The following is a 20,987-nucleotide window of genomic DNA, read 5'->3' on the forward strand; positions in this document are numbered from 1 at the left end:
GCGGAAGTAAATCGGATATAAAATTTAAGATTTTTAAAGTTTTAAGTATGAGAAATTTTGTCGAAACACTTTGCTGAAGTCAGTGGAGACTATATCGGCTTCATTATTCTTAGAGTGAATGAAACGAACACTAACACACTGGGGTAGTTAGAGATCTGCAACGGAAGCTGAGGGGTTCATATAGAATGCTTTCAAACAATTTAGGAATATGAGAGATTAGAAATTGGTGGATAGTTTAAAACCTCTTCTTTCGGTCTCTTCTTGTGAATTGAAGTTATAAAAGAGGTTTTCCATCTTTTAAAAAATTTCTTTGCTCTCCGTTTCATAGATCAGATTTTATATAGTTTTATTTTGCCTACTTATACAAAAGGCACCACTTTATGTCACATTGGTTCCACGCTCAGTTTCAATGAAACTTCTTTTGTCAGGCAAATTTGCCTGCAGATCAACTTCTGTTAAATCGCTGCAAGATAATGATATAACTCCTCTTATACTTGAGAACCTAAATTAGTTTTCGCGACGAATCTTCTTTTACACATAAACAAATGCAACGCCAGAGTATGATAAGCTCATCGTTTTCGAAACATTGTCCAATGGGGAACAACAAGCCATGTACAAATTTCTACTTCAAAATCTAAATGTGGTCGTTAATATTGTTTATTGTGTAGCCCGCCCTCAATACCACTTTTCGTGGATGGCACTTGCAGACTCGAGAAGACTAAATAGCTATCAGTACGTGTATCGCAGACCATCAAAAATATTGAGCCCTGTCCGAAATTAATCGTAATCGAAAGTGTGCTCCAAACCCCGAAAAATCAATCACAAATTCCATTTGTGGAAAATCAACACAATCAAATCAACTCACATTTGAGCAAATTAGGCTACCCAACAACAGACCTGACTGTTATGGACAGAATTCAAAAATGATAGATGGCCGGTGTCTAACTAAAACGTTTACAACTCGAACACCGGCGCTTTTTGACGTTTCATGCCCATCTTTACTTTGTTGGCTATTTTCAAAAACAAAACCTTTTACTGAAATAGCAAGTGCATACGTAAAGCAGTTTTTTACCAGCGTTTTCCGAAGTGAGCTTTTGTGATGTTCTCTCTTCCTATGTAATTGTATTGTTATTATCTCATACCCTTGGTCACTAAGGCACACTGTCTCCTATATAAATTTTTATAAGCGGAGTGGTATGTCCACAGTCAGCGATTAGTCGATAAATCACCGAAATTACGTGTTGCTTCATTTTACTCGCCTGACCAAGTGTAATTAAAGATGCAAGGTCAAAAGAATAAATTTTAATATTAAAACAATGTATATAGCTTAAAAGATTGATTAATCATTAAACAACTGATTTTACAATAATTATGGTAGTTTATTATTTTAGTTTGTAAACAAAATGTTCCTTGTTCTTTAATTGTATTAGCTTGCTTGCAATTCTTCGAAATGGCAGGCATAGTTAGTTATCCATAAGTCACATACAAAATTTAATCCTATTAAAATAAGTAATAAAAGAAATCATCAACAGAAAATTCATCATCACTATCCTTAGAATGCAGTGCTATTTTATGGGCATTTGTGTAGAGATCATTTATGTCAGGTTCTTCATCTGAAACAATAGAAAGAAAAAATAAATTTAACATAAAATTCACAAAATTATGCATCTTCTTTTACATACCTTTGAATTTTTGTTTTCGAGAAAGTCTCGATGATGACAAAACTGCCTCATCTCCCAAATCAAATTCATTGTGTGTCGACCTAATCGAATATCTTGTCGGTGGTACAAAGAACCAATAGGATTTCAATATCGATCTTAGACCGGGCATTTCTTTAAGTTCTGCCAACATTGTTGGTTGTTTGGAAAGCGCTTTAAATGCTCTCAATTGGAGACAATCCGATTGTGATGTTGAATTAATAAGACGAATGGCAGATTTGGCAGAAGTTGAACATACCATTGGATAGATTTGAATATTTGGATCGATTGGTATGTTTGTATAGGCGATACCGAGAGAACGACGATTTAGGAAGAATTCTAAATGTCCACGGGTCAAGTCCAAATAAACACCAATAATGCATCCTTGTGAGAATTTGCTGCCATATTGAATTTGAGATCCATTGTGTTGTTTCATACCGTTGTATGAAAATCCCCATGATTCTCTATTTGTGCCCAAAGCTGAAACGAAGTGATGCTTGAATTCGTCTACATTTACCTTATCCGTTCCGATTCCAAACATCTGTAAATCAAACAACAAAAATCAGTTATAAAACTTAAAACCACAGAAGCTTAAAGTTAATACTTCAAAATTTAAGGCAATGCGTCATTTTAAACTATAATTTACAACTTAATCGGTTTTAAAATATCGTATATGTTAGTTAGTGTTTTGTTTTCGTAAATGATTCACAGCCTCAAGTCAAAACAGTCATACATTTTTATTGTGTGTAGTAAAATGCTTATTTGTAAATATGTAGTTTTTAATTTTTATCAGCAACACCAATCAAATATATAAAATTATTCATGAATTCGATTGAAAAAAGTATAATCAAACGCATAGCTTATATACAGCTTAACTTATTTGAAATTCATATTTGCAAAAATTGAATTACAATGGGCAGGTTCAGGCAACATAAGGGACTTGATTTGTCCAAGGCAACTAGTTAGTTTTTCAAGTGTCTTGAATTTCAAATTCAGAACTTTGCTTCACAAATTTTTTCTTTAAGTTCTTAGTACAAGAACTACCAAACACATTATTATCTTAAAAACACTCCTCAGATAAGCTAACAGTCGATTACGATTTGTCTTTTGTATTGTAAAGAAATATTACTTATTTCTTTTATAAATTCTTTTATAAATTGACAAGAAACCATTAAATGGAATTGTGCAAAAAATAAATTAATTATAGAGTAGAAAAGCTCAGCTCTCACTTAAATGAAAAAACATGATCACTTGTCATTTTGAAATAAGTTGACTTGTTGACTTAATTAGAAGGCATTTTTTTGGCAGCTGGCCAATCAGATACTTGAAACTTGCTAGCTTAAAGCTAGCATCACACTACCAGTGAATTCACTGACCACTGACAGGCAGTGACGTCACAAAAACTGACGTGGTTTTAACGCCAGTGAAGCAATTGCTTGTCAGTGGTCAGTTGAGCAAAAAAGGTTATCACACTTACTGACAGGCCCGTGCCAGTGTGTCCCAAAACTCACTGACACCTGATGCTAGTCAGTGAATTTTTTTCCGAGTCGATCAGTGAACTGACGCCTTAAAAACTGACTATCACACTACACTGACACATGATTCACTGGCACATAACACTGGCAAGTGGCGTCAGTGAAATTTACATGAAATTGGGTCAGTGAGCAGTTTTGCTATCACACTATACTGGCAGCACTGAATATCAACAGCCAGGGGCTGTCAGTTTCTTGTTTTTGTTTATATTATGTTGTCAGTGGTCTTGTGTGGACGCATACATAAATAAATTAAATCAAAAAAAAAAATATCTTTTTTAAACGGAGGAACACTGTGGCTGCGTTAAAAATGTTGGAAGAAGAATTGTTCGAGATGGCAGAAACTGCAACGATGGTTTATTTGGCGGGGTGTGTATTGGAAAGCATCAGCGACGATGATGACGACAGGATAAAGCGTCGACCGCGTAGTGTTTGGCAGAAGAAATGGTTGAAGCGCAGGGAAAAGGAAGGGTTTTGTGCCAAGCTGCTCATGGATTTACGGGAAGAAGAGCCGGATCTATATCGGAATGTAATGCGCATGTCGAGCGAACAGTTTGATTATTTGCTCAGTTTAATGAAGCCACATATTGCAAAAGCCGATACAAAATTCCGGCAAAGCATTTCAGCGGGAGCACGACTCGCACTCACTCTGCGTTACTTGGACACCGGCGAGAGTTTTAATTCCCTGCGACTGCTTTTCCGCATAGCGCAACCAACTATTTCTGCCATTATTCCAGAAGTCCTCGACGCCATTTACAAGGTTCTTGTCGGTGATTTTTTAAAGGTTTGTTTCAATAATGATTTGACAATAATTTGGCGACTAGCGATACACATTGATGAATAATAACTTTCCTTGTCGTTTAAATAGAAGCCTTTTCCAAAAAATGAAGTCGAGAGGGAGGCGGTGGCAAAGCAGTTCTGGGACAAATGGCAGTTTCCTCATTGTACTGGTGCTGTGGACGGAAACCATGTGGTTATAAACGCACCACCTAACGCTGGAAGTCTTTATTACAACTACAAAGGTACGCCCGGTGCATTCATCAAAAGATATATTGAAAATGCTAATTATTTACCATTATTACCAATTCCAACGTGGAGATGGACTGCGATGACTGCTGCACATCGGCCGATTCTAAAAACATCAATTCCGAATAATGGGTGTATTTAGCTGTAGCGGTTCCGTCTGCACCTTGTCCAGATTTATTGGTGCGTTGCTTGTTCAAAAAAGATTTAAAATTGCTTCGTAGATTATTCCACTTGATTTTTGCTTCTTCGACCTTGATCGTGTCGATGTTTAATTCCCTCACGACTTCCCCCCACAAATCACTTTTTATATTTGGGCATTTATAGTCTTGGTGGGTGCAGTTCCAAAGCGGTGGTCGCTTTTCCACATGCTCTATTAGACACGTCTCCTGCTCAAATATTCACTTATGGTTCATAGCCCTCTCACGCTTAGCCCGCTTCTTGGCTTTAATGGATGCTTCGGAATCAGCCACGTTATTGCCTCCACTCATTTTATATAAATAAAACCTCCTGCAGAAAACATGCAAATTTCAAAAAAACCTGCCAGTTCACTGACAGGATTTCAACACTGACAGCACATGAAATTACATGGGTTGTCAGTGATGGGACACTGACGCTCTTGTCAAAAAAGTCTTTATATAAAATATTATTTTCATTTGTTACATTTTGAAATAATAATACTTTTATGTGTGTTGTTTTAAATCAATTACCATTACTGTAATTTAAAAGTGATTTCCTTCAAAAACTTGAATAAACACATTACAATTATCAATTTCACGTAATTAGTAAATGCATTTGTTCGAATACCATTTACAATTACCTGCAATTGTAATCGAAAAAGGATTAAATATTAATTACAGTGAGTGTCATTAATATTCAGTTTTTATCATGCAATTTCTTTTTTCATATTTTCCACTTATAAACATTATTATAAATCTCAGTATTTGTTTATTTTATTTATGAATGAATGTATTCTTTACAATTGTTCAAAAATTATCCGCCATTTACCATCCTCCGCTAAGATTATTAGATGTAAACGCATAAAGGCTGAATGTAAACGCTCCATTAATATTCGGTTTTTTCTTTCTCTGCTTGTTTTGACATTTCTTAAGACTAACGGTTTGCTTTTTTTAATGTAAAATTAAACCAAACTAGTCTGTAGGTTTTCTGCGTACTTGTAAAGTAATCAGAAGTCTAACATTATAGAATTATTCAATAAATAAAACATGGGTCGTAAAGGACAAAATTCGAGTCTTGAAACAAGAAATCTTGTGATTATTCAACACGAAAAAGGTGAAACTTACAAGAAAAGTGCAGAGTTATTAAATATGAAGCCAAACACTGTCGGGGATATAGTCTGGAGATACAAAAATGAAGGAAGAATCGAGCCAAAGAAGCAGTTGGGCCAACCAATAAAACTTACGGCGAAATAAGAACGGCTTATAGTACGAAAGATCAAAGCTAATCCTCGTTTAAGGGCCCCAAAAATAGTTGAAGAAGTCAGAATTGAATGCAAAAAGCAAATATCTGCATCAACCATTCGTCGTACCATCAAAGCATATGGCGACAATGGTCGTGTTGCCCGAAAGAAGCCCTTCATTAATATGCGCAACAGGAAAATTCGAGTCAACTTCGCGAAGGAGCATAAAAACAAGGATGCAAGTTGGTGGGACGACTATATTTTTGCCGACGAGAGTAAGTTTAATCTCTTTGGTTCAGACGGAAGGGTTATGGTTTGGCGGAAACCTAACGAAGAGCTATAAAGGGCAAAAATTTAAAACCAACTGTCAAACATGGCGGCGGGCACGTCATGGTTTGGGGTTGCATATCTGCAAAAGGCATGGGGAATCTTGTTTTCATCGTCGGCATTATGAATAAAGAACAATATTTGAGAATTTTGAGAGTTTGAGAGTTTGAGACACCGTGCTGAGAGAATGGGTATTTTGCGCAGTTTCAAGTTTTACCAGGACAACGTGGCTACTCTATAACTGTCCAAAAGTTATCCAAACGCCTGCGCAATCCCCAGACTTAAACCCCATTGAAAATTTGTGGGATGAATTGGATCGAAGAGTTGGTGAAAACCCTGTTACTTCAATAAGTGGACTTAAAATTCGACTCCAAGAAGAATGGAACAATATTAGTGTTGAATATCTTTCCAAAATTATAAAAAACATGCCTCAAAGCCTTCAAGGAGTCATATCCAATCAAGGTTATCCGACAAAATATTAAATCATTTCTTAAAAAATGAATTTCTTAACGATGCATTTGTGTTTTTAGATAAAACCGAATATTAATGAACTATGTTTTTTTAAAGTTTTGTACCTTTTCTATTTTTTTCTTAGTTTAGCTTTTAGTTTTGTAACCATAAATTATACCATTTAATAATAAATAATAAATTCTTTTTTCCCAAGCAAGAAATAGTTGTGTATAACTATATTGTCCAACTTTATTTTAGTAAAATATTAAATTTTTTTCTATATCTTAGTTTATTGGCTGTAAAGCTAAAATATAAAAACAACAGGGAAACAAAATAGAAAGTACTACATTTAAATTGCAAACAAATTCCTGAGAGAAGTTTTTCATTGCCCAACAATCAAGAAGCTTCAATTGAAAGGCACAGGTTGTGTTTAACTTATTCTCTTGTTCTCTACCTTTTTTGTAAAGATAAGACTTTGTAAATTGTAAGTTTTCTTATAAGTTATCTTAAATATACTTGAGTTAAGTAGATTACACGAGATAACTTACTTAATAGAATGACAAATAGTAATTTGTCAACCACTGTTGTAGTCTTTTATGCACTTGATCTAATTTTGAATTTATTCATACGGGAATTTGACTTTATTTGCGCCATGATTAGCTGAATTCTTTTTAACTCCCTGTATTTTTCCCATTAGCACAGTCAAAAAATAATGTATGGTTGACATATCTCGGTTATTCGCTTTTTTCTTGAACGGCAAAGTTTGCGAAAAAAAAATAGCTTATTTTATAGACAGAGACTTTTTCCGCTTTGAGTGTCTGATTTCGAATTATTGCCTCAACAAGAAAAGAAATCTTCTTATTCCGCATATTAGGGATCGATTGAACTAATGTTCCTTTTTTGGAAGGTCATAGAAACGCTGATTAATTATCAGCTTTGGAAATATCTTGCAAAACAAAAGCTTGCTAATGAGTACGGCAGTACGGCTTTCATAGTAAAAAGTCCACTGTTGTTCTGTTTGATTATGGTTATCTCCGGCCAGTGAAATAAATCTTTAAATTATTTTGGAGAAAGTAAGATTATTGCACTTGATATTTCAAAAGCATTTGATTAATTTAAGAGTCTTGCTCTCCAACTATCCAAAATGCGTTTATTCAGTGTTAACAAATACCTTTAGGATTAGAAATTATCTTCTTCTTGTAATGGATTTGGATCAATATTCCCAATATTGATGAGTTATACTCTGATTTCACACATATAACACACATTTATCTCTCACTCAACTGTTTAGATATTTGAATGATTTAGCTGAATCTAAAAAGCCTGCATATGATTCGAAACCACCTATAATTTTAAAGCAACGCTCTACTTCACTCTGCTCGGCACTAACCATTCTATTTAGTATATTTATTTTATATGGAATTCCTTTGAAAGAATGGTATCGTGATTTTCGTGACAAAAATGTCCAATATTTATTTAGTGATTGCTCATCTATTGACTTGTACTCAATTTTTGCTTTATCAAACGTTGATTATCAAATTGAATGTCTTACTGTTGCAATTACTTATCTTTTTAATGAACACGTTACCATTAAAACTCGTCAAATCATATCGCGTAGTTGTCCCTGGCTTTCACTTGAGATCATTAATGCTATGAAAACAAAAGACGTTTCATACCGACGCGACGTTGGAAACGATTTGGTTGCCTAGAAATGCTCAGGCAATTCAAAACATCTCGGAACCTTGTAACTAAATTAATAAAATCAGCTAAATGCAATTTTTATGAAAGAAGTCAAGAGTATTGGTTTAAGAGGAGATTCTTCTATTTCCGATGACAACATTGATTTAGAGGAGTTGAATCGAAAGTTCTCTACTCCCCCAACCTAATTCCCAACTGGACAATCTGGTGTTTCGGAAAACGATAGAGTCATTGCTTTTTCTGTTTGTTCAGTAGATGAATATCAAGCAGGTAAAGCAATATTTTCTATTAAATCCAAATCGACTGGACTTGACATCATACACCCAGACTTTTTGAAAATCCTTCTTTCTTTCATACTTCCTCACATAACCCACATTTTCAACACCATCATAATGACCTCCATCTATCCCACCTCCTCCAAAAAGATATACCCATCCCTAAACAAGGAAAGAAAATAGAATACAGACCAATAGCTACGAGTATCCTTCCTTTTTTATCTAAGGCTTTTGAAACTATCTTAAGTAACCTGATCAAAAATTATATTGAAGATACACTTTTTCTTAACCCTCTTCAATCGTTATTTAAATAAATAAAAAATAAATTGGGTGGCGCAACAGTCCATGAAGAACCAGGACCTAGTGACTTACAACTTTCAACCATTCCTGTGTGCGAGTAATATTGTCAGGAATGGAGGGGACCTACAGTTTATATGCCGAATCCGAACGGCTAATTTGAGAAAGCACTTTTTCATGACAAGAGTTACTCTTAGAAAATTTGTCAATTCCTCGCAAGAGGCAGTACCCGTGAAAAGACTTTAGATGGCATAGGCAGGGATCGAACCCAAGACCTCTGGCATGACAGTCCAACGCACTTTTTTTTTTTTTTTTTTTCAAATTCATTTTTATTTATTCAATCTTAAACCTATCTTAAAGCTAGACAAAAATTCATAAAACTAGACTAATTATCCATAACTTACAACTAACTTAATGGTCCCATACGGACACTCTAAGCTAAACTATAACACTAATTAGTAATGCCTTTTGGCCTTAAGATCTATTTTATTTCAATTTAAATTTTATTTGTTTTGTTTTTATTAGAAAATTTTGAAAAAACTAATATCAATAACCTTTTTTATTTATTTTTACTTACAAACTACTTAAAATAAGGTCCTTAAATAAAACTTAAAAACTAACTTAAACTACCTATAAACTACTTAAAACTACTACCACAGCAGCAAATCTAACTATCTAACATTTTTGTTTTTCATATTTCGTTGTCTTTTTTTTTATTTTTATTTTTTTTTTTTTTAATGTTTGTTAATGTTTTTTTTTTTTATTTATTTTTTGTTTTTTTGTTTTTTTTTATTTTTTTTTCGTGCCACCATGTCTATTCTACTTAAAACTAAACCCGAAACATAAAACAAGTATGTAAGCCGGCCAAGGCTTAAAACCCCATCCCGACTACCCAATATCAAGTGCCGATTGAAGCCACCAAAACTGGTTCTCCTGCTTCACCCTATCAGTTCGGTCCCGTTCGGACACAGCCCTACTGAACAGAAGGAGCTCTGCTCCGCCTTGTGCCATGACGTCCCGATTGTACAGGAGTCGCCTATCCACGGTTCTTCGTCTGACGTGGTAAATTAACGGGACTGCCAATCTATCCTGTATCAGACCGCATTTGTCTAAAAAGAGGAATGCCTCTGGTGGAATGAAGCCGCTCAAGCGTGCACTCTCTAAATACTCATCGTTCGGATAGAACGCCCCGAAAATTAAATTGTTGGTCGAAGACATAGCTCTTGCAATGTGACCTCGAACGAGTTTTATCACGAAATTGTCAATTCTGTTGATTCGAGCCCCGTTGTACAGGACCTCGTTGGAATAATAATGCACATAAGAAGATTCGGCTGTTCGATATAAGCCGGTACAGCGTCGTAAACACTGCCGCTCGAACACCCGAAACTTCTCCATCAGTCCAACGCACTAACCATCATGCCACGGGTACTACTTCAATCGTTATTTAGATCTGGATAAAGCTGCATCTCAGCCCCTTTAAAAGTTTCTGAAGATATAAGACAAGATGTAAACTATAATTATACAACTGTGATAACCCTACTTGACTTTTCCAAAGCATTTGATTTCGTTAACTGTAGCCTTCTCTGTGATAAACACAACCAAAATCTTATTTATTCGTACTTGACTAATCATGCAAGCCGTATCATTGAGCGGTAAAATGTCTTCGTTTTTTCCTGTCAATATAGGTGGTCCTCAAGGATCTATCGTTGGTCCTTTATTGTTCTCTATGTTTATTAATGAGTTGCCATCTGTTTTATCTTACTGCCAGTTTAACATCTACTGATGATGCAACAATTATATATAAGCTTTCCAATCGGTATGATTGAAGATGCGATAGAAAAAATGAACATTGATTTTTGCTCAATATTCGATTGGTCAACTAGGAATGAACTTGTACTTAATCCAGAAAAAACAAAAGCTATTCCAATATGTAAAAATAAACCCCACCTTGAAAATTTTACACCCCTTTACTTAAACGTCTGCCAAATCGAATACATATGTCACAAATGCAAAAAACCTAGGTATAACTTTTAACAGAAGGCTAACGTAAGACACCCATATCGATACAGTTATCTCCAAAATGTATGCTTCACTCCGAGGACTATCTGTTACTAGATCAATTTTGCCTACTCAAGTTAAATTAAAGCTGGTTAAATCACTTATCATACCAATATTAACGTATGGGTGTGAGATATTTGCAGATCCTGACTCCAACTCGCTTCGTAAGCTAAAGGTAGCATTCAATGCCATTGCTCGGTTTGTTTTCAACCTCTGAAGATAGGATCACATTTCGTCTCAGGCTCGTCAACTTTTAAATTGCAACTTGGAAGCTTGTTTTAAATATCGGTGTTGTTTGCTTCTTTTCAAACTAATTCTCCAAATTATTTGTTTAATAAGCTTGATTTTTGCTATTCAAATCGTTTTACCTTGTTGCGCTCCCCCAGGTTTACCTGTTTGACATCACGGAGGCAATTTTTCGTTTATGCTATCAGACTGTATAATAATCTTTCCAGTTACATGAGGTCTGCAAACGAAGATAGATCGACTTTGTTTTGAATATTTCTCAAATTTGAACTGAGGTATCTTTTTTGTAATTATTGTAATTTTTTCTTCTTGCGACTTTAGTGTTTAATTTTGTTTTTAATTGATTCTTATTTAATAAATTATTAATAGTTTGCTACAATTGTTTTAAAAATAGTGTTTTTCTTAACAAATGTTGTATTATATCCTGGGGTGGAATCGGCTAAGGTGATTGTTGATAAATGACAATCAAAATGATTGAATTTGATCTACATAAGGTGATAGTCAAATTGATACCTAAAAAGCTATCAAAAAAAATTGTGATAGTCGTTTTCAAACAAATTTGTTTATTCCGAATAGAGCTACCAGGCGTTTACACAAACGACTTTAAAATTTTCGTTTCTTTAAAAAAATACATTCCTGTGACCGACAGCTTACGACATTCGAAAAAAAGCAAGAAAAGTAAGAATTTGATTAAAAATCAGCCAATTTGAAACTTTTATTTAGATATTTTATAAGAATCAATTTAAAATTTCACCAAGGCAACAACGAATTTTGACAATTTGAATCTGAAATTGTTCAATCGAATTGAATTGAGTTGAATCATCTTACACAGACGGAATGAAAATGATAGTCAATTTGACTATCAAAAAATCAACAATCATCACATACTCCATTTACCAAGATCGGAATCTTTCGTACGTTTCACTCTCCCAAACCCGTTTGTTTACATTGTTGTATTTGTAATTTTGACAATTAGTCCGTGGGCTAGCGGCACTTTGCAAAGCAAAAACAAAATGGGGTGGTTAATATGTTTTTTTCAGGTTTTTATTTTTACTTTTTTCGATGAAAAAGTCAGTTTTAAGCTTTAATTTTGCAGTCATTTTGTTGATAGCGAACCAATGTACATTTTTGTTTTGAAAAAAACATGTTCAACATCATTTATTACCTGTTATCATCAGGAGCACCGAAAGTATGATTGAAAAATTTACAACCAAGGATGCATACGCGTTTCTTTCGTGATTTGTCCATATTTTGCATATGAATCGGTTAAGCATAAGCTACGGTACGTCAATTTAATATGTGAGCACTTAGCACTATGATTTAAATCCAGTTTGTTTAAAAAAAAAACAATTTTAATAGCTTTTATAAAAAATCAACAAGTTCGTATTGGAATGGAATTGAATTCAAAATTCAATGAAATTATTGAAGTTTCATAATTCACCACGAAAAATAACAGTTAATATTCCGTAGGAGAATTTTCCAAAGTGCTTATTTGGGGTGCCTCCACACTTTGTTTAAATTGGTTTATACAAAATAAAACTAGCATTTTTAATATTATTGCATTTTAATAATTTCATTCCATTTGAGTGCTATGCACAAACAAAAACATCTTGTTTACTTCTTTAAGCGTTAAAATGATTGGTACTCAAGATATTTTAATAAACTTTTTTATAAAATTAAATCAGTGGCAGTAAAATGTTTGAGGAAAATAAACGAATGTTCTATTAAAATGGTGATACAGTCAAGTTATTAAATATTATAAAAAATCAAATATATATCAAAGCATGCCTAATGTTTGACAATATGAAAAATATATATATATATATTTCATATCTTTATTTTATAAAATATAAAATAACATTGCAGTATAGAAATAGAGTTCCAAAAATTAAAGGAAATACATAAAATACACAAAAATTGCAATGATTTTTCTTTAGTATTTTTGGTTATTATGCAGAATTATTCAACAGACTTGCTTATGTCTGTTTTGTTGTTCTACAAAGTATTGAGTTACACTTTTGTCCATTTCTAATTATACTTAACCAGTTGCAGCTCATATTGCGTTCGCAAATAATTTAAGTAAACAAAATACAGTACTAATAAAGTAATAAATCATTAAATATGTATTTGGTCAGTTTTATTTTAAATAATATACATTTACAACATTTATTTGGATTGAAATTAAAAAGCTATACAAATCTTCCAATTTAAGACCATGTCAGCACTTCAGATTCTATTGGTTAGGATTGTTTAGTTTTTGAACGAGGCCATAAAACATTCAAAATTAGTTTTTGAACGAGGCCATAAAACATTCAAAATAAAGCATTTAGATGTGCCTGCAGATTTTAATGAAGCATTTTGATGGGCCGGAACACTAAATGTGAGAATGGGTTTGGTTTTTCCATCATTTCACTCACACTTTCTCACATTTAATGTGTCCTTAGCTTGTAGGCAAACCGAAATGTTAGTCTGAGATTCCGATCTTGGTAATGGAGTATTTTTGATCATCACCTTAGTCGATTCCACCCCAGGTATATGGTGGCACTGAATCGAGGAATCGAATTCAAATGGAATCGAAATGACATTTGGGTTGTATTTGTGTGCGTACTGCTACGTGAATAACTTTCAAATTTTATAACAATGCTCTCAACACAAAGCCGAGCGCCAAATTAAATTTAGCTTAGAACCAAAAATACTCCATTTAAATGGGGTATTTTTGCTTAGAACAAACAAGATGGAAAAAACTTATCGCACGCACACAAGCAAGACTTCACACACCAAAAACTCAATTCCCCGATTCAGGTTTACAAACAAATTTTCGATTCACCTCTTTCAGTGGGATCGGATCGAGTAATCCTATTTCGATCCGATCAAGGTCTATACGGCGCTTAATCCTGATTCAATTCGGATTCAATTCTCCTTGTAAACTCGGTATATCATTTTTTTGATAGTCAAATTGACTATCATTTTCATTTCGTCTGTGTAAGATGATTCAACTCAATTCAATTCGATTGAACAATTTCAGATTCACAGGTCACAGGAATGTGTTTTTTTTTAAAAGAAACAAAGTTAACTTAGAAAATTTTCCAGTCGTTTGTGTAAGCGTCTGGTAGCTCTATTCGGATTAAACATATTTGTTTGAAAACGACTATCACATTTTTTTGTGAGTTTTTTTAGGTATTAATTTGACTATCACCTTACGTATATCAAATTCGATTATTTTGACTGTCAACAATCAACAATCACCTTAGCCGATTCCACCCCCGTACTATTTATAAGTCAATCTTGATGTACAGCTGTTTTTTTTAATCACTAAATATCAAATATCAGAAATGCAAGGCATCATGCATTGACCCATTTTAAAGCTATCTGTCATAATTTATAATTGATTTCTCTCTTAAAAATAGACTTTCTCCCAGACAACATCTTTGTATCTTTCATAATTTTTGCATTAACAAAACTGAACAAAGTAGGCAAATCGATGTTTGATATAAACATTTTGTGAATGCTTTTCGTCGCGTACTTTTCGAAATCTATAAGAGTGTTATCAGGGGTGGAATTGGGTAAGGTGATTTGTGATAGGTGACAGTCATAATCAACAAATTCGGTCTGTGTAAGGTGATAGTTACCGGTGACAATCACGATTTGGTGACTTTTTCTGGTGACAGCTCTTTAGTTGTCACTTTCGTTGGAAATTGATTTTTATTTTTAGTTGCTGAAATTTCAAGACAATATGAATGTGTTTGTGCCTTTGATTTTACCTTCTGAAAATGCTGAAAATGAACAGATTCATCATAATAGAAATGTCCAGCTCTTGAGGATTAACCTCCGCAATAAAATAAACATTCTTGACCTTCCAAGTCCAAAGGAAGTAAGCATATGTGCTATATATTTGTTCACATATTTATTACAACTTGTTTTTTTGTTATTATTTATAATTAATATTCTGAATTAAATAGATTCTTATAAAAACTTTCGATTGAATAAGGAAACATTTTTACATATCCTAAAGCTTCTGGATTTGTCAGCTGGAATGCGGTCAACACACAATTCCCCTATATTCTTCGATTCAAAAAAAAAAAAAAAATCAAATGGGGTGGCGCAACAGTCCGTTGTGAACCAGGCCCTAGTGACTTACAACTCTCAACCATTCCTGTGTGCGAGTACTGTTGTCAGGAATGGAAGGGACCTACAATTTTGGGCCGAATCCGAACGGCTAGTTTGAGAAAGCACTTTTTCATGACAAGAATTACTCTTGAAGGATTTGTCAATTCCTCGCAAGAGGCAGTACCCGCGAAAATTATTTTTTTTTAAAATTAAGGTGGTACAGGCAGGGATTGAACCCAGACCCTTTGCATGACAGTCCAACGCACTAACCATCAAGCTACGGGTACTATATTCTTCGATTAGCTGTGACTTTAAATTTTCTTGGAGGTGGTGGCTACCAAAAGCAAGTTGGCGCTGACTGGTCAGCTCCAATGGGCCAAAGTACTGTTTCTGAGGTTATTTATTTGACCTTAAAACAAATGAAGAGGAAATTGTGCCCACTTTCAATCAAATTTAATCAATGGGCTTCAGAAGCAACAAAAATGTTCTTCTACGAAAAATATCAAATTCCTGGAGGTAGGATTTTGTTTCTTGTAAAAATAAACTAATTTTGTATTACTTGTTTTTATTTTATTATTTGTTTCCTAGTAATCGGCTGCATTGATGGGAGTAATATTATGATTCTCCGCCCTTCGGAAAATGAGCATATGAAATTCAATAGAAAAGGAAGACATAGTGTAACGCTATGATCGTAAGCCAATTTTTTGATTCATTAATTTTTGTTTCCTAGATCTGCAACGAGAACAGAAAAATTCTGGCAATAAATGCAAACTATGGCGGGAGTGCTCACGACAGCTTTGTATGGAGACAGAAGCGCAGCAGAAATTTCTCCAGAAGCACGGTTTAATTATGTGCATACCACATGCATCTATGATGGCTTCGTCGACACTATTTAAAACTTTTTCAGCAAAAGGTCCTCCACCAGTTTGTTTGATTAAATAACTTATTTATGAGTGTAAAATATTATTTTTACTTACATTTTGGTATTTGTTTTTAAGCCCTTATCAACTAGACAACACAAATCTATTTGCCGGCAGACACAAACGGTAATAAATGCCCACGTTCGCGATTAATTCACATATGTATGCTATCCGCATCTAAAAACTTTTTAGATTCCTTTGAGTTGTTATTGCAACAGCTGTGTTTTTACATAGTATTACAACAACACAAACTTATCCGGATAGCTTCAGATCGGTTTTTGAATACAACCACTGAAATTGTAACAAACGTCAGTGAATTTCTTAGTGATACCAAATTCTAAACAAAATTTGGTGATCACCTTACACAGACGCAAAAATTAGTTTGATCACTTTTTATGATCACAAAGGTGACAATCAAAAATCACCTTAGCCGATTCCACACCAGGTCTCCTACTATTGATTTTTATTCATGATTTTCTGGCCGTACTTTAACTTTGTCAATATTTGATGTACGTCGATGATGTTCAATGTCATTCTTAGAAATACATTTTGATTGTAAGTTTCTAAATTACCAAAGATCTTGATGCTATCCTTAATACGAAATTTGATTTTAAAGATCATATTGATTTTGTCGTTGCTAAAAGTAGTTCTATGCTAGTTTATTTAAATTGATATTCTAAAATCCATAAACTCTCAAGTAATTTGTATGTCTTTGGTTTTGCCGTTTTTAGAATATTTGGTCTTCTTAATATGGGAACAGACAACAGTATCTTGAGAATTGAAAGGATACGAAAAAGATTTACGCGTTTTGCTCTAAAGAAACTTAATTCATAGGAAGAGTTGCCTGACTATCCTTCTGGATGTACTTTTATTGAGTTGAGAACGCTTAAATGTTTATCATTTTTTAGCGATATTTTTTGATATACATATGTACATTAGTACATTCATAGAATAAACTTAAGTGTATGTTTTTCTCTAATTATCTTCCCGAAAAATGTTTTAGAAAGAGTGCAGAACTATATTATTTGCCCCCTCACATAGTACAAATAACGGTTTTCATGAAACCATTACTCGCTCTAAGAAGATTTTTAATTCAGCCTGATGCGCAGTTGATCTTTGTATGCAAAACAAATATTTACAATCTGAAATTTATGAATTACAGAATTTGTATTTTAAATAACATTTGTATTGTTTAATTTATGTATAATAACATCGAAACTTTAACGTATTTCGGTAAATCACTTCCCTTTGACGGAAAACACAAAAGTATCTGTTAGCTTTTTCATGTCTTCGAAAACGTTTTTTTTTTAAATTATTTTATACCTGCCCTATTTTGACTTCAACAATTTTATAATAAGAGACAAGAATCAAAAGAATTAATTAATTTTCAATAGCTTACAAATATTATGCTTATACAAAAAAAAAATAACAATAATTTTGATTTACTGTACTTAATTTCTTTTTTAATCAATCTACTTATTCAATTACCTAAGTCAACAACTTTTTAAATATTTGTTTAGAGCGAGTGCGGACATAAAAAGATTAATCGAGGTTATTTTTAGATTATTTCCAACAACGACAAAAAAAATATCATACAATTTTTTTTGCCTTTATCAAAAAAAAATAAATAACAAAACTTTGTACATAATTTGCATATCTATACATATATAGGTTCATTATTTTTATAACATGTTTGAGAGACTTGTGAACCAGACAAAAACAATGAGGCTAGTGATCTTTTTTCGAATAAAACCATCAAAACAATCGATACGGCACAGCACTGGTGTCTGCTTCTGATTACTGATAGTACAAAAATCCTCTCTTTTTCTTCATTTTTCAGTCACCTTTTCCGCAGCCGACGCGCCGCTCGCGCTCGTCCAACGCCACCTTCATTTAAAACTAATTCTCAACGAAAAAATAATACAAACAAATAACTGCAACTTAGGTCAATTGAAATGTTAAATACTATTCAATAGATTTTTGAATGAATTCACATCATTTCATTGTGATTGCTTGTGAATTAAAAGGAATGCACTCCGCCGCATTAAATGAAAATGAAAATCTAAATTTGAAAAGATATTTCTAAGAGAATGCTTTAGTTAGAATGCTAGTTGGCCTCTGAAATCATCGCTGAGATAAGTATCAATGTACCCAACCACTTTCTATGGGAACAATCAGCTTTAGCCCATGTGGCGTTAACCTATAATGAATTTTGTGATGAAGTGCTCGAACTGGCGGACTCGGACGCGGGCGCCGAATACAAATTTGGCAATGCTATGAACTATTTATTATGATAAAAGCGCATGACATTGTTTATTCTTCTATTTAAACTATTATCTATAATTAAGCTTAATTATTAAACTAATGATATATTTCTTACCACATCGGTTCCGGAAAGAATTGTTATTATCCTTATTTCCCAAAAATGCACCATTTGAGGTTTCAATGGTTTATCGCCACGAACTATGGTCGTTCCTTGGCTATAAATCGGATGGAAAGTTATGTCCGGACCATGTATCATTTTTTCAGGATCACTATGATCCCATTGCCATTCCATGGTATTGCAATCTTCCTCACCACAACGGCAGGTAACCAAATCGGGGATGTTTCCCTTGAACGCAGTTATCGCAGTACATTTTGGAAATGGACAATCGCAGAACGGAGGTGACCGAGGTTCTTGCAAATGGCTTTTTATTAAGTGTCCACTTGACATTTTTGTTTTGTTTTTTTTTTTTTTCAAAAAGAGAAAGTTTAGGAATGGAAGCAAGCGTTTTTATGTTTTAATAATCTCCGACTAATATATCTCATAAACTTAAGTCTGAGTTAGCTCAGCAGTAATTTTCCACTTGCTTTTTTTCTTTTGTTTTCGGGATAAAGATAAGATTCTTGAAATGTTTACTCTTTGTTGGAACGAAATAAATTGCACTGTTTTTGTTGCAGGAGCTTCTTATCATCACCAACTGAATTAAATTGCGAAAGCGAAGACGACGGCGGCTGCAATCTTTCTATCTCTACTGGGCTTTGCCTTACTCACTAAAGTAAACTCTAAACTTTGTCTAAAGTAAAAAATAAAACAATAAATAAGTTTAGTATAGAAATGTTGAGAAATAAACAAAAATGGATCAGCTGTCTTAAAGCTGTCAAATGTCATAAAAAGGAAGCATGTGTAGAGAAATATATCTATCTCGTGTTGGAATTATTTTATTTGCTGAATGCTTTCGATTTGTATTTGGTCCTGACTAACACTGGCCGATTTTAGGGAGCAGTTATAGATATTAGAAAAATCCGTAAGTAAAAATTGAAACAGTGCGCATCTTTGTATATACATTTGAATAGTACTATAATGGAATACAAAATTTTGTTACGGAAGGTGATGTCTGTACGAAAATTAAGTGTGTAATCTAAAAGCAACTGGAAATATTAAAATAAATAAATAAAATAAAATAGAGCTCCCTTGATTTTTCTATATCTCCCTTGAAATCTCCAGAACTCCCTAGATCCTTCAAAATAACCATACTTCCCTTGATATTTCCAGACTTAACTTGATATTTCCAGACGTCCCATAATTTTCCATGGCTCCCTTAATTTTTCTAGACCTCCCTTGATTTTTCCAGAAATCCTTTGATATTTCCAGACCTCCCTTGAAATCTCCAGACCTGCCTTGAAATCTCCAGAACTTCCTTGAAATCTCTACACCTGCCTTGAAATCTCTAGACCTCCCTTAAAATCTCTAGACCTTCCTTGATTTTTCCAGACCTCCCTTGAAATCTCTAGACCTCCCTTGATTTTTCCAGACCTCCCATGATTTTTTCAGACCTCCCTTGAAATCTCTAGACCTCCCTTGATTTTTCCAGACCTCCCTTGAAATCTCTAGACCTCCCTTGATTTTTCCAGACCTCCCATGATTTTTCCAGACCTCACTTGAAATCTCTAGACCTCCCTTGATTTTTCCAGACCTCCCTTGAAATCTCTAGACCTCCCTTGAAATCTCCAGACCTCTCTTGAAATCTCTAGACCTCCCTTAAAATCTCTAGACCTTCCTTGATTTTTCCAGACCTCCCTTGAAATCTCTAGACCTCCCTTGATTTTTCCAGACCTCCCATGATTTTTTCAGGCATCCCTTGAAATCTCTAGACCTCCCTTGAAATCTCTAGACCTCCCTTGATTTTTCCAGACCTCCCTTGATTTTTTCAGACCTCCCTTGAAATCTCTAGACCTCCCTTAATTTTTCCAGACCTCCCTTGAAATCTCGGGACCTCCCTTGAAATCTCTAGACCTCCCTTGAAATCTCTAGACCTCCCTTGAAATCTCTAGACCTCCCTTGATTTTTCCAGACCTCCCTTGAAATCTCTAGACCTCCCATGACCTTTCCAGACCTCCCTTGAAATCTCTAGACCTCCCTTGATTTTTCCAGACCTCCCTTGAAATCTCCAGACCTCCCTTGAAATCTCTAGACCTCTCTTGAAATCTCTAGACCTCCCTTGAAATCTCCAGACCTCCCTTGATTTTTCCAGACCTCCCTTGATTTTTCCAGACCTCCCTTGAAATCTCTAGACCTCCCTTGAAATCTCCAGACCTCCCTTGAAATCTAAAGACCTCCCTTGAAATCTCTAGACCTCCCTTGAAATCTCCAGACCTCCCTTGAAATCTCTAGACCTCCCTTGATTTTTCCAGACCTCCCTTGAAATCTCTAGACCTCTCTTGAAATCTCCAGACCTCCCTTGAAATCTCTAGACCTCCCTTGAAATCTCCAGACCTCCCTTGAAATCTCTAGACCTCCCTTGATTTTTCCAGACCTCCCTTGAAATCTCTAGACCTCCCTTGATTTTTCCAGACCTCCCTTGATTTTTTCAGACCTCCCTTGAAATCTCTAGACCTCCCTTAATTTTTCCAGACCTCCCTTGAAATCTCCAGACCTCCCTTGAAATCTAAAGACC

The 20,987-nt window shown here is 34.3% G+C and overlaps 1 protein-coding gene across 1 annotated transcript; it reads right to left on the reverse strand.

Moving 5' to 3' along the window:
* Window positions 1-1,391: 1,391 nt before the first annotated feature.
* Window positions 1,392-19,154, reverse strand: LOC129941508 (SPRY domain-containing SOCS box protein 3). The gene is made up of 3 exons (XM_056050178.1): window positions 18,431-19,154; window positions 1,683-2,238; window positions 1,392-1,613 (listed from the first exon to the last, which is right to left on the reverse strand). Exons 1-3 carry the CDS (start codon window positions 18,761-18,763, stop codon window positions 1,501-1,503), a joined length of 1,002 nt encoding a protein of 333 aa, XP_055906153.1. The 5' UTR covers window positions 18,764-19,154; the 3' UTR covers window positions 1,392-1,500.
* Between the last annotated feature and the right edge of the window lie 1,833 nt (window positions 19,155-20,987).

This window comes from Eupeodes corollae, chromosome 1, assembly GCF_945859685.1.
Source record: "Eupeodes corollae chromosome 1, idEupCoro1.1, whole genome shotgun sequence".
Taxonomy (NCBI): domain Eukaryota; kingdom Metazoa; phylum Arthropoda; class Insecta; order Diptera; family Syrphidae; genus Eupeodes; species Eupeodes corollae.

What these genes read in the sequence shown, in the direction of transcription:
- LOC129941508 (XM_056050178.1), bottom strand. Translation starts at nt 18,763, where the DNA reads ATGTCAAGTGGACACTTAATAAAAAGCCATTTGCAAGAACCTCGGTCA. An exon ending in TTCTTTCCGGAACCGATGTG is followed by an intron (nt 2,239 to 18,430) that starts GTAAGAAATATA and finishes TTTGATTTACAG; the next exon opens with ATGTTTGGAATCGGAACGGA. An exon ending in TCGAAAACAAAAATTCAAAG is followed by an intron (nt 1,614 to 1,682) that starts GTATGTAAAAGA and finishes CTATTGTTTCAG; the next exon opens with ATGAAGAACCTGACATAAAT.